At 37.9% G+C, this 13,674-nt stretch overlaps 1 protein-coding gene across 1 annotated transcript in view; it reads right to left on the bottom strand.

The window, feature by feature from the left end:
* Positions 1–1,089: 1,089 nt before the first annotated feature.
* Positions 1,090–13,674, bottom strand: part of ETNK1 (ethanolamine kinase 1) — a 36,558-nt gene continuing 23,973 nt past the window's right edge. The window contains exons 6-8 of the mRNA XM_063358000.1: positions 12,221–12,381; positions 9,480–9,553; positions 1,090–8,209 (exon numbers count right to left, since the gene is read on the bottom strand). Coding sequence (XP_063214070.1) covers positions 8,137–8,209; positions 9,480–9,553; positions 12,221–12,381 — 308 coding nt within the window. The 3' untranslated portion in view covers positions 1,090–8,136. The remainder of the gene's footprint in view (positions 8,210–9,479; positions 9,554–12,220; positions 12,382–13,674) is intronic.

The raw sequence follows: 13,674 nt of genomic DNA, 5'->3' as shown, positions 1-13,674 counted from the left end.
CAGCAGAAAGCCCCATGGACACAGGCCACGTGTTTCGGTCAAGGAGAGGCAGCGATGCCTGGAGTGTTTGAGAATCTCGGGCTGCATCGGTTGTGCGTACGGAGCATCACTCTGTGACCATTACACTTCCAGAAAATAATCAGGGTCAAAAGGTGGAGGCCTTGCAAATTTAGAAGGAGTTATTATATACAAAAACCTACTTAAGCAAAGACACGTGGGGCTCCAGTCTCCTACAATGCTGGGTCAATGCTTTTCCATAGCCCAACAGTTACTCTGCTTTTGCACTCAATGGAACTTGAAGGTTTTCCTTTATTTTATTGTTCTATCTGTCCCTTACTACATATACACAAACTCTGATAAAGCCTTAACCAAGCCCTCTACGAACAAGACCAAAATTACGTAATCAAGTGTATGCAGGAAATTCTCATTTTCAGCAGCAAGAATGGCAGGTACATAACGGAGCGCAGACTTTGGCCCAAGGAATGTTTTCTTCAACAAATTCACTGCAGGCAACTGCACAGGGTAACTCAAGCACAAGTAAAACCTGTACCTTGATAAAACCACTCTCTTTAGGGTGCACAACCAAGACAGAGGAAAACAGAGTTGTGTTGACGTACATCAAAACATCCCAGTTAACCCCCCAGCAAGTATCTAACGTTGCGGCACTAGCGCTGCACCCCGAGCCTTTCTTCAGCCATGGATCAGCCTGTAAAATGAGTCCCACGTAGTCAACGTAACCCTTATTGTGCATAAATTAAACTTCAGAGCAGCCCAAACTTTGCATGTTTTCCTCCAGTTCCCCAATGGCAGTAATTCCTACCGACAGCCGTTCTCCATCTAACCCCTGCCTCCCAGACGTGACATTTTAGTGGTCGATGGCCAAGCCTCTTTAATATGCAAAACTTAAAAGAGTTAACTTTGTGCAAGCCAAATCCTGGCTCAAAGTATCTATTTTTAGCTGGGTTGTTAAGCCCAGGAAGAGGTATGCGTTTGAACGCAAGTCAAACGCCTTTAAGAGCTCTTAAGTATTCTGTACCAAAGCGCTTTCAAACCTGGGAAAAGCAAAATCACCACAATATATGCTAACGGTGCAGTTAGAAACAAACTTTATTGTTGCAGTTTGAAGTTATTTACACAATATAAATCTCTCGGAAAGGTACATGACTTCATTTAATCAGTGGTAGAAGGCCTTATAATAGCTTTAATAACATTTAGTTCAGAAGAAATGCAATTCACTCCAATGGGTAAATGATGCATCTAAACTCCACAACATACAAGAAGGGTCATGGGGACTTCTAGGGGGTATGACAGTGCTGGAAGATGACAAAGGCTTATTTGTAAATGGAACTTATTTTATTCACAGGACAAATGGACTTGTGTTTAAAAGAACACTAGAAAATATGCAATAAAAAAAAAAAAGGACACAAAACGGAATATATCCCTAATATGCTACGGCCCTGTTCCTGCAAGAGTTTAAAGGCTTTTAGATAGCTAGATTAAGAGGCTTGAGACAGAACCAATGAATCTAACTTTAAGTCATAATAAAGAAAGGTTGGATGCATTCTCGGTGCTGAGACTATTCAAAGCACTTGTGTACAAAGCAGCAGCATTTAACTACCACAGACTGCATCCGAGATACAAAATGTTAAAATGAACATTTAAAAAAAAAATTCTTTCACACACTGAAGACTTGACACCTACCATTTTTTGATAACACTTATGAATTACACACCACCAAAAGCTTAAAAACATACACCTTTTTTCAGCTTATGCTGCATGTTATGGCATTGTATACAACGTTTTTTGTTTCTCTTCCATGGTCTCTTTCATCTTGCATGGATCTCTATGTGGGGGGAAAAAAAAAAAACCAACACACCACACACAACATAGAAAAAACATAGTTGCAATACCATAAAAATAGGCTGGTGCAGTACCTGAAGTTATTTCAGCGTTTATTTTCAAAGTTCGTTAAGACTTCAAGTAGCATGGTTGCTTTCTAAATGTTCACACAACTTTTCATTTCCACCAGGTTCTCTCTCTGTCATCTCTCTACAAGCATCAACTCAAACATATTTGGGAACTCCATGAATTAGAGTTCCACAGTTCCACACCACAGGGACATCTGAGACAGCAGCTCAACAATTCTAGGTGGCTACAGAAACACCTAACACAAAACCTTGAACCAGAAGTTTGGTCACCTGGTGAAGCCTGGCTAAGAGCATAATGGGCTTCAGGCCCATTCCAGTCAGTTTTCTGACATTTCACAATAATTAAAAAAAACCCTTTATTAAAGAATCTGCTGCAGAACACCACCTATGCTATTAAATACATAGAAAAGCCCAACACACACCGAAGTGTTGCAAGTTAATCAACTGCCTAGGTGTTCTTTTTAATAATCTTTTCCAAATTTTTAATTCTTTAATAATCTTCTGGACTTCTTCCCTCTCCTCCCCAAGCTGACTGGTTTCCCAACCACAAGAACTTAAATCTCTGCAGATCAGACCAATTGGAAAAGTCACTTAAGGGGAAAAAAAAATAAAAATAAAAAAAAAATCAGGCAATGCTTTTTCCAGTCTCACCACATCACATAGATGGAGCATCTCCATACAACTGGCACGTGCACACATTTCGCGCGTTTCCCTTTCCACCCCCAGAGGTCTACAAGCCATAAAGTTTGGTTTCTCCTGAGATGTCCCATCTGGATTTGCATGGTTTCTCACTGCTGAGAGCCCCTTTCTTAGAAGTTGCGCGGTCGGCTAACGGAACACCTACCTTGCACAAGACCAAAGGTCGTGGCTTTTTGTATCTTTCCCAACTCCTGAAAACAACCAGCTTGCAGCCCACAGCAATAAAAAGGGGAGAAAAGAATGAGCTGCAGGACTCGTCAGCCTTGCGTTACTTGAAGGTTTGATCAAATGCTTTCTGTTCTTCTACAATTACAGCCTGCCTGGTGTGAAAGAGATGATAAGAGACAGTAGCTAATTCCAGTAGTTTAGTAATCTAGCACGCCTTCGAAGGCATCCAAGAACACAGTAAACAATACAAAAAAAAAAATCTTAACACAAATGAAGAATAGGCAGCCACCTCAAACGCTGACAGACGCGGTCAACCTCCTCTACATGCTAGAGGAAGGACTACGCCAAGAAAGAGATTATATTCCACTGGGCTACAGAACAGAGTCTTCTTTAATTAGAAAGTTACTCAAATTTGGTTTAAGATTTCTTTTGGTGGGAGTAACAAAATAATATTTTATAAGCTTTTGTTAGCTACCAAAGACTTCAAAAGAAATCTGAATGCCATTTTGAAACCAACTTTCCCCTTTACAATTTGCTCTTGTCCTTAAACCATACAAGTAAATAAGCGCATCCAATACCTCGCTAGATTAAAAAGCTTGAGTTTGTGTGAACTACTTCCTTTTACCTATATTTACTGAGCCCATCCCTCCTCTTGACCAATATTTCTTTGATAAACTCACTTCCCAGGACCCTAGTAACTTAAAGTAGCAACACTGATAAGCGTGTGTACCTTTTGTCCGCTGCAGGTAAAGCTGCCAGGGTGTACAAACTGCATCAAAATCAATTTGTCAGATGGACAATGAGATTTGCACACCAATATTTTCCAGCAGAGTTATTAAACGCAGCAGTGACGAGAATAAACTGACAGCCTCAAGGACACTACGGAGCTCAAAACAGAGAGTGAAAAGCAACAGTAATGAAATATAGTCAGGCAATTGGGGAGAACTATGCTTCGTTATGCCTACGCTTCCAAGATTAAAGGCCTCTTCAGAAAGGGACTTCCCAGACACAAAAATTCCGATGAGAAGTCACGTACTGACAAAATAAAACACCATTTTAGTCAGAAAGGAAATAGTGAGGATTAAAGTATGGAAAGGAAGCTTTTTATATGCTTGTTTCCCCTAATGAAGTAGGGCTGTGGGCACAGAGAGGAAGGGAAGGGAACGGCACACGGGGTAAATACCTCAGGTACGTTTCAAATAGTCTAAAGGGGCTACCAATAGCTCTAGTGTTGAGGAAAATGACTGGCAGAACTATTTTAGTGATTTGGGCATTTATTAAAAGCATTTACAAGTCAGCAACTAATCCTATCATAAGGTTATATCCACCAAAAACATTTAAGCTGGGGGACTTCTACCACAACTAACTCAATTGCTGTCACCACAGAAGCGCACACTTTTAAGAGTACTTCAATTCAACGTGCTTATGTTTAGAAGTCACCAGCATCCAAGAACGTATAGGAAATTTTTGGAAGTTTAAGTAACCAATTTTAACAGCCTTCCCTATACCACAGGTACTACATGTACCTCTGACACATAGTTTGCCCTATTATTAGAATAGACTTTCTCTTCACCTTAGTACTGTATAAATTCCTTTATTCCCAGAATCATTCCCAAGAGCAAGATGTCAAAAAAGCTAATGGGAAAAAAAAAAAAAAAGACACTGGATGCCCAAGGCTATAAATGGATACCTTAACATAAAACTATTATGCTCTGTTACAGGTCAAGTTAACAAAAGAAGTCTGCACACAGAGTTAGTTTTTTTCTTTACATCAAAATTTCTACAAAATAGGAGAGAATACAATGCAATACACAAGTCCATAAATGCAAGATACAGTACAATTCACACTAATTTACAAATGGTTATTTACACTGTTGTATATACATACACAGTCAGACCTGGTTAATGCAAATTTGTAAGTATTTTTAAAATGTAAATGAAGACGTGTAAATGAAGAGAGCTGAAATCATGTGATAAAAGACTAGTTATCGTTCAGAAATCTTTAATGCTTAGATGACTTAAGAAATTAGGCATGGATTAGCCAGATCTGACTGCAGAAATGAGAAGAAAAAAATTCACACTGTTCTGCTTTACAAAAGCAACCAGGCCACTATGGTCTATTGACTTGATGCTATTTATGCAAGAATGCCGTTACTAATAATCCTTGTTATATTTACAATATATGTTTAACTACAGTAAGAATTATTAATTTTGGCATTCATGCCCTTAGCTTAACATAAAGGCAACAGAATATCTTCTTGGCAAGTCACAGTCAAAACTACTACAGGATGTTTCTAGAGCTCAGTCATCTTTTTGTCCTCCTTTAAATATCTTAACATTGCTACTAAAGAGACTGAGATGAATTAATTGAAATGAGTACACGTTCTCCAGTTTGGTGCTCTAGTACCTGATTTACATTCAGAATGTCCTGTATTCACAGTTTCAAGCTACCTTATCATCTGCAATGCTATTGCAAACTACTGCTTCAAACTTAACACACCTGTAGATACTCCTTAGCGAGTGAGAATATCCGAGTGCTACTGGCTCAAACGGATGTGGAACAAGGCCCATGGTAACTGGCGTTTCATTTCAGAAAAAAGTTTTAAGTATTTCCTCAGAATTTATCAGGAATTGTTTTAATCTGCGCTTGTCTTGTAATGAAAGCTGATGCAAAGCAGCATTTAAGTGTGTAAAATGGATTTCGACATGCAAAATGAAAGCCTCTACCAGTACTGCAAAGTCAACCACTGTAACCTGTGATAATCCTTGTGCTTCTTCGAAGTGGCTCAGGAAAAGCTTGCAGTATTTACTATCTGCTTCAAAGTGCTTTTATGGGATTCAGTGGAGCTTCGCTCCACAAGAATGAGATTGAGCTGCACTCATGAAGAGCTTTGGTTCTGCAGAAGCAAGCTTCCACTCCTACAGTTATTGCTACTTGAGCTATAAAAACAAAAATACTACCGAAAAAAATTACACTAACTCCAAACTTAAATAGTACTGGTACCTGAAAAGGGAATGTGTTTTGCCAACTGTTGGGAAAGTCAGGATCTGTCAAGTGTTGGATTTCTTAAGACCAAGTGAACTTCACAACCTTTTTCAAATATTTCACAAATACAAAGCAACACTGCCAGAAATAAAGCCATCACTTGAAGAAAACAGTAATAAGAGTTCAAAAAAATCTTTATCAATCTTACTTCTGAGCAGATCTTACTGAACTTAAAGGGACTACCAAGACAGCAGGGTATTATGCAACATATGTCAATAAAATCAATAGGGAGAAAGTACAGAAAATTAAAGTCTTCAGTGCTTGCATGAGCTCTAGCAACATCCTTTAAAACTGCTACGAAGGAAAACAGAAATACAAATGTCTATTTTCGCTATTTGTTTCTATTTAACTACCAAGAAAATTTGTCCAGTATAGTAGCTTCCGGCTAACAAACGCTAGTGGAAAATGGTTACCTAATTTCAAGTTACAAAAAAAATCCCAGTTCTCCCATTTGTATTAGGACTTCTAAAGTACTGACGGGGGGAGGGGGGTAACAGAGAAACACTCAGAGATTAATATAAAGAAGTTAAGAGGAAAAAAATCCCAAACTTTGCTTTTGTAAAATAACAGAATGCCATTCAAAATGGTCTTTTAAGGTGAAAATTTTTCATTCACATCAGTTTTCTTTGTCCTGAATCAATCCAAGCTTTTGTAAAGCACGTATGTATATATGTGTGTGCATATATACACATACACACACAACAGTGTGCCATAAAGCGATTTTGAATAAATATCTTTGCTGGAGTCCGTACAACAGACTCCCCATAATATTTACTCTTCAGATAAGTTTGTGTTTGCACGTGTATATGCACACACACAGACTTTGTACACGTGGGCACTTATGTGACCAAAGTGCAAAGTTTTTCAGAGTATAATGAGAGTTGAGTACGTGCCTGCCCAACTCCACACTGCATTGTTGGGTTTTATTTTTCTGTTGTGGGTTTCTTCCCCTCCTGCCCCCCTCACCCCCTTTCAGATTTTAAAGCCTCTTTTCCACTCCATACATTGTTTTGTTAAGTAAACATTTTCTTTTCAATTCACATTTTGTAATCCAGACCATTCTTGGTATAATAGCCTTAAGAAACAAGAAAATGTGTGTGATGATCAAAGCCCCGTTGTTCAAGTCATACACTTCTCCCATGTTATCCTTCAAACCGGAGACTTTGAAAAGTAATTTGCTGCAGCAGAAAAAAAAAAAAAAAACAAAAACAAAACCAAACCAAGATAAGAGACATACCAGAATTCGCAACTACAGGACCAAGCATTTAAGACTATAATCCAAGGCTAGAAGATGACAAAGCAGAAAGATGTCAACAATACATGAACTGTAAACCTAAGTGTCTTGCTCCCCAGTGCAACAGGATCTCTGTTCACTAATCTTCAGTTCAATAGTCCAGTCTGCTAGATACTGCTGAAGCACATCAAATACAGAGAACAGAATAGTGTTCAAATTTAGAATCAAGTTTCAAAAAGGAATAGAGACTTGGAATAGTGGTCTTTTGCTTTAAAAGTACACTAAATAAACAAACAGCTTTCCCACAGAAGTTAGAGATGGTGCACTGTCCATCTAACACTATGATGGTACGTATCCTCAAAGAATCTGGTGTCCACAGAACTCTCACATTTCTACAGCTTAACGCATCAAGAAGGAAAAATCAAAGCGTTATTTATCATTTCAGCAAGTTGGTTGATTCTCATACAAAATAAAAGTACCATCATATAGAAAGCTACCTTTTTCTTTTTAAAAAGAAAGAGGGGGAAACATAAAGATCATCCTAATCTTTTTCCCTAGTTACAGCACACTAGTGATCCCACGAGTCTATTATCACTCATATTTTGCTTGTATACATCTAAAATATTCTCTGACCATGTTTTCTTTAATATAAGTTAATGCAACTTCAATAAAATAAGTTGTTAAACAAATCCTTTGGAACAACTTCACTGTCTGCACCCAACTTTTACAAAAACTGATGAAAGCAGCAATGGAATCATGTTAAACTTATAATAAATAATTCACATACAACATATGTTAAATTACAAAGAAGGATTAAATTGCCATTTCTACAACTTTTTATAGATTTAGCAAGTTTCTAATCCGTTTTATATCAACAGCAGTACGTATGCTCTTCATATTAAATTTAACATTGAAGGACTGTTTAGAGGCATTATTTATAAAGCAAGAACCACCAAGTGAGCATTACAGAACTTCAACAAATGTTTAGCTTTTTTCCAGTATCTGTTCTCAGAAAAGATTCAGGGGTTGTCTATCCACTTGGTAAAGTTTCTTCCTCTTCATTACTCAGGAAGAGTTAGTGTCATGACCTCCAGCTTCATTTTGAAATACTGGTTAAACCGAACAATTGCATACCTATTCGAAGGGAGAGAGAGAGAGAGAGAGAGAGAGAGAGAGAGAGATTTGAAGTTAAGAGCAGATAACTCCTTACATAAAGACAGTCGTGCTAGGTAGAACTAGTCAAAAGTCCACCTACCCCAGTACCCTGTTTCCAGCATTGACCATTACCAGCTGCCAAAGGAAGAAATTAAGAACAGAGCCACCATATCATGGTACTTCCTCAACCCCACACACTACAGTTTGCAAAACAGATGCTGTTCTGGGATTATCAAAGGTGGTGTTTTTGTGTTTAATAGCTCTTAACAGACTATCCAACAATCAACAATACAATTCCAAAGAAATCTGATCTTGACCATTGCAAGAACGACACTTCATTCAAAACTGATGTGGTTTTGGGTTCTACAACCTGTGCTTTAACTTGTCTTTTTGTGCCATCTAGCGGTTACTAACAAGTACTTTTACTTGACAATAGTCACATGAAGAAATTCACATTTGTCTCATGTACAAAATGACACAACTAAGCCCAGTAAACTGGCTTAGTCAGAGCAAAAAATTCTAAAGTGTTATCTTTTCCCAAGCAAAATGATTAATTTTATCACCTTGCCAAGTCCCCAGTTGAGAAATTAGTTCCCCTGCTTGTTGTTATGAAAGACCATTAAAAAAAAAAAATGCCAAAGACACACATCTACCTGAAACACACTATTGGCCAGCATCTCAGGAAACAGAACTTAACATTCATTGGCATTACAAAGACTCTTTAAAAAAAAAAAAAAGATTAGAAATTTCCAAGATCAACACTCCATGCAATAAAAAGTAAACAAGCTCTTTTGTGCAAGAGCCCCATTTCCTGACTCTTGCACAGCTGGAAACACAGGTCTTCTGTCTGACAGGTAGCACACCACACTGACCAACTTGGCTTTTATGTCTCTGTCTCTCCCACAAAACAAACAAACAAAAAACAAACAACAAAAACCACAAAAACACCCCACCACACTCAATGCCCCAAAACATTTACTCCTCTAGTTATGTTTCTTGCCTTGTTATACCATGTTTTTTAGCCCTGGGGTACATACTAATTTAGGGAACTTTCAGCAACAAAAAGCAGACAGATAGCTTTTATCATCTTGTTTTCTCTTAAAAATTAAGAGTTCTAGTATGATCAAATAAATCAGGTCTGTTGCTCAGACCTCAGATTTTCTGATAGCTGGGGTGTGGGACCAGATGGCCCCACAGGTTCCTTTCCAGCCTCAAGCATTCTACGATTATATGTAGCAAACAAACTTACCCTAGAAAATCAAAGTCAATGGTGGAATATTTGGCTTGAATTAGAGCCCACAATCCCCAAAAGAAGTGGGAAGCCTGAAAGAAAAAAAAGTTATTAGCAAAAGGTTAACATTATCCAATGTATAAACATATTCTCACATTGAGACAAAGAGTTATCTACAAGAAAACTCTCAAACTTCAATCTTTTTGTAAAGTTATTTGATAATATATATTCTATATTTGATATATATTTGATAATATTATATTCTATTAATAATAGAATTAATTACTGGCAATCGGAGGAGTAAATACATTGGCCTCCTGACTCTACACATGGCGCTTTTTAAAAAAATAACATTGCATTTATGAAATAGGGCATCTATTGAATAGACTATTGTAAAACAAGATACACCACATTAAAAAAAAAATGCACAGAAATGTGACTATTTCCACTGTTACTAATTAAATATATATTATTCTACATGCATTCAACTCTAGTGTAAATATGAAATTCCTTTTTAATCTTTTATATTACAACCCTTAGAGCAATTATAACTACAGCTCACTTTCACTACTGACTTGGACAAAGAGATATGATCTGTAGATACACAAGACAACCTCTAACTCATCAGCATTTACACAAATTTCTCATCTGTTCCAAACTTACTTCCATTATGAGTCCAGATAAGTAGTCAGATTCAAACTACGGATTACATTATGATACGATTGTTAGCATACTTCAAAAGAACAAACATATGAACTTGATAGTCTCCCTGTGGACGACATTTCTGGACCACCCAGGTTACAAGCGATATACTTCATACTTCTGTTTGGTAAATAACTGCTTACAGTAATTACCTAAATGGCTTCCTGAAGCTTGCATGTAACACTTTACCAGAAGTGTAGAAGACACATGTGTGCACACACTCCTGAAAATACATTGAAATGACAACTACTATATGTACATGTGCATTTTTCTTGTACCTCTAGTTTAGAGAGCTTCACCTGACAGTGAGCAGTTTGGTATTTTACACCAGCATCCATTAACTTGAGTTCGTATTTGCTCTTAACAAAGCTTCCCACATTGACTGACACAAGTGTTTGGCAGTATTTGTGCTTCATGTGTGGTCTATAGGCAGGTCTCGAGCTGTTCTCTAAACAGAACTCTATCCTCTTAAAACATTAGTATGATCATAGTTTAAAACTGACAAAACAATGCTATATATTTTAAAACAGACCACCAGCCTACTTGACTGCAGATCTGATTTTCCTAAATGAATGGGACAGCTGAAGTTACTGTTCAGTCGACAGTTCAATTGAGAGTTGAAGTTAACTGTTACTGACAGTAACAGTAAATACATATTTTTAAAAGAATAACAGCGAACAAGCTAGTATTTTTTAAGGGCTTGTTTAATAATCATTTTCCTAGAACATGAACTGCATTTCCTCACTGCAACTATCAGCTTTTTGCCAGAAAACTGAAGATGTTACAGTAACAGAGTTGTGCTTGGATTAGTCAGAGGACTTAAATAAGGCCAAACCGGCTTCTTAGCCTTAGTCCTCCCAGGAATAGTTTAGTATGTCATTCTTCAGGAGAAAGCAAAATAAAGTTATCTAGCTGTTGGGTAAAAGGCACTTTTGCTGTAACATTTCCCGTTACATTCTCTAGGCAAAGCAAGATCAGAGATAGTGGGGCAAAGCATAACAAAAATAATGTGAATCTGTAAAGTATCTTCAGAAATCACACAGAGATAAAAACCTCAGGGGGGGGCAGGGGCGCACATTGGGGAAGACATTTACCTCCAAACTACTTCTCACAGTATACATAATTGGAGCATTCAAGAACGCAATGCAACACCTATTTGACTTATTCTACCTCCATGAATTACACTTGATGTGTTTTTTTTCCTCTGAAGGACAAGGCACCAAAGCCAGGTGAAATTTTTCTGAAGGAAGATAAAAATTTAACATGCTCCACCCTTTCAAAGGGAATGAACTAGGGAGTGAACTTTTACATCCAAAGTCTGGGTAAGACAGCCTGACAGACAAGAGACAGCTTATAATGCACAAAATGCAGAAGGAGCGTGGAGAAGACCTACACAGCCAGCCCCGGCACTCTACAGAAATGCAAAGCTTCAGGGAACCACAGGAGACTACCTGTGTGACTTTATGTGTTCTTTGTTACAATTTGAACCACTAAGGTGAACAAAACCAAATGTGAAAGCAACTTCCCGCTTGCCAAGACACTGCAGGCAACGTAAGAGTTACGGTAGTACTGAAAGACTCTAGAGTGACCTAATTACCTGTTTAAAAAAAGTTACAAAAACTCCAAAAGCATCCAAATTTTACTTTAACAAAATTTTATCACCTCACTTTAAAAAGGCTTTTAAAGTCAGACGATTTTTAGGTCTTCATGAAGCATACTACCTTGCTCTTCTGTCTTCTTACTATTACAAGAAAAAAATTCAACACAAACCTAACACAAGCTCTAGCAAACTCAGGAACTTGACAGACCAATAAACAGCCAACAGAAATACCTGCTAAAAGCTCACCTCATTTTCTGCATGTTCAGTGCCTCTTTCACAAGAAATAGTCTACAGAGAATTTTTAAGACACAACATAAGAGAAAGTTTCCATAGAACAGGCTGAAGAAGTTTTCCTTCACATACCACAGCACTCAGACACTGGCAATTACATTTCTCCATAGAGTAGCAGGCTTCTCTACAACATTTAATATATTCTAATCAACAGTTTGTTATTTACCAGTGCAAACTGATTGACTTGGACATATAGAACTTCAACTTCTTTTTCACTGACTTCTGTGCCAAATCCTTTATATTCTTTGTAGGCCTCAAGGTAAGATCGCAGCCATTGTTCCTGTAATTTTCTGTTAGGATAAAGGCTGTAGTCTACCTCATTTACTCCTAGAAAAAGAAAAAAAATACTTATTAGAACCTTACGGTGTCTAAAAAGACCAGTAGGATCACATTACTGGACTACTTGTCCCCTCCTCACCCTCTACACATGCACAAATTGACGTGGACAAACATCAGTGGTTTTTACTTTGACCTGATTTTATCAGTTACACGTTGGCAAGAATTTCTCACACATGAATGAGAGCGTTCCACATAGCCGAAAGGTCTATCCTGTATGCTTTCAGCCACATACATATTCTACTTGTATTTTGAAACTGAACAAGTTTGGCTTAGAGAGAAGCCTCAATAAAAAGCATTTGCATTATGAAACCAAAGCCCTCCCATACTTATCAAATATTACACGTTTAATAGGAAAAGGGACTTGTAAGGGACAATGTTTTTGCCCTGTTTTACTGGAGGTGCTTAGTCACAGGCCATAGGGAGTCTGCCAGGTGTCCCAAACCTGGATTACAGTTCACTCTCACTAGCTATCATTCACAGAGGATTTGGGAATTCTCTTTAAGTCTTACTTTACAAACACTGCAATTGCCTAGCAACTAAACTCTTTCCTGTGTCACATCCACTCAAATTTAGATTTTAAAAAAAAAAAAATCAGATTTTTACTGGATGGATAAACAGCAGAGGTGAGGCACAACTGCTCTCCATAGGCAAAAAAAAAAGTCTCTGTGTGTTTAGTCTTCTTACTGCACTTGCTCCTTAAAGATGTAGTCAGACTCTCAGAAGAAGTCCGAGATGAAAAATCAAAAAGCCTCTCAAATATATTTTATAAAGAATTTAACTTGCTGTCCTGGTTTCGCCTGGGATAAAGTTAACTTTCTTACTAGCAGCGGTGTAGTGCTATGTTTTGGATTTAGGATGAGAATAACATTGACAACACGCTAATGCTTTTAGTTGTTGCTAAGCAGTCAAGGCCTTTTTCTGCTTCTTATACCAGCTTGCCAGTGAGCAGCCTGGGAGCGCACAAGGAGCTGGGAGGAGATACAGCTGGGACAGCTGACCCCAACTGACCAAAGGGCTATTCCATAGGGGGATAACATTCAGAGTTATGGCATTTTGTCTTCCCCAAGTAACTGCTACACATGATGGAGCCCTGCTTTCCTGGAGACGGCTGAACACCTGCCTGCTGATGGGAAGTAATGAATGAATTCCTTGTTTTGCTTTGCTTGTGTGTACAGCTTTTGCTTTACTTAAACGGTCTGGTCTTTATTTCAATCTACGAGTTTTCCTTATTTTTTCCAATTCTTCTCCCCATCCCACTGGCAAGGGTGGGGAGGTGAACAA

Source organism: Chroicocephalus ridibundus, chromosome 1 (assembly GCF_963924245.1).
Source record: "Chroicocephalus ridibundus chromosome 1, bChrRid1.1, whole genome shotgun sequence".
In the NCBI taxonomy this organism is placed as follows: Eukaryota; Metazoa; Chordata; class Aves; order Charadriiformes; family Laridae; genus Chroicocephalus; species Chroicocephalus ridibundus.
Note: the sequence above shows the minus strand (reverse complement) of the source record. Positions and strands in the feature narration are given on the sequence as shown.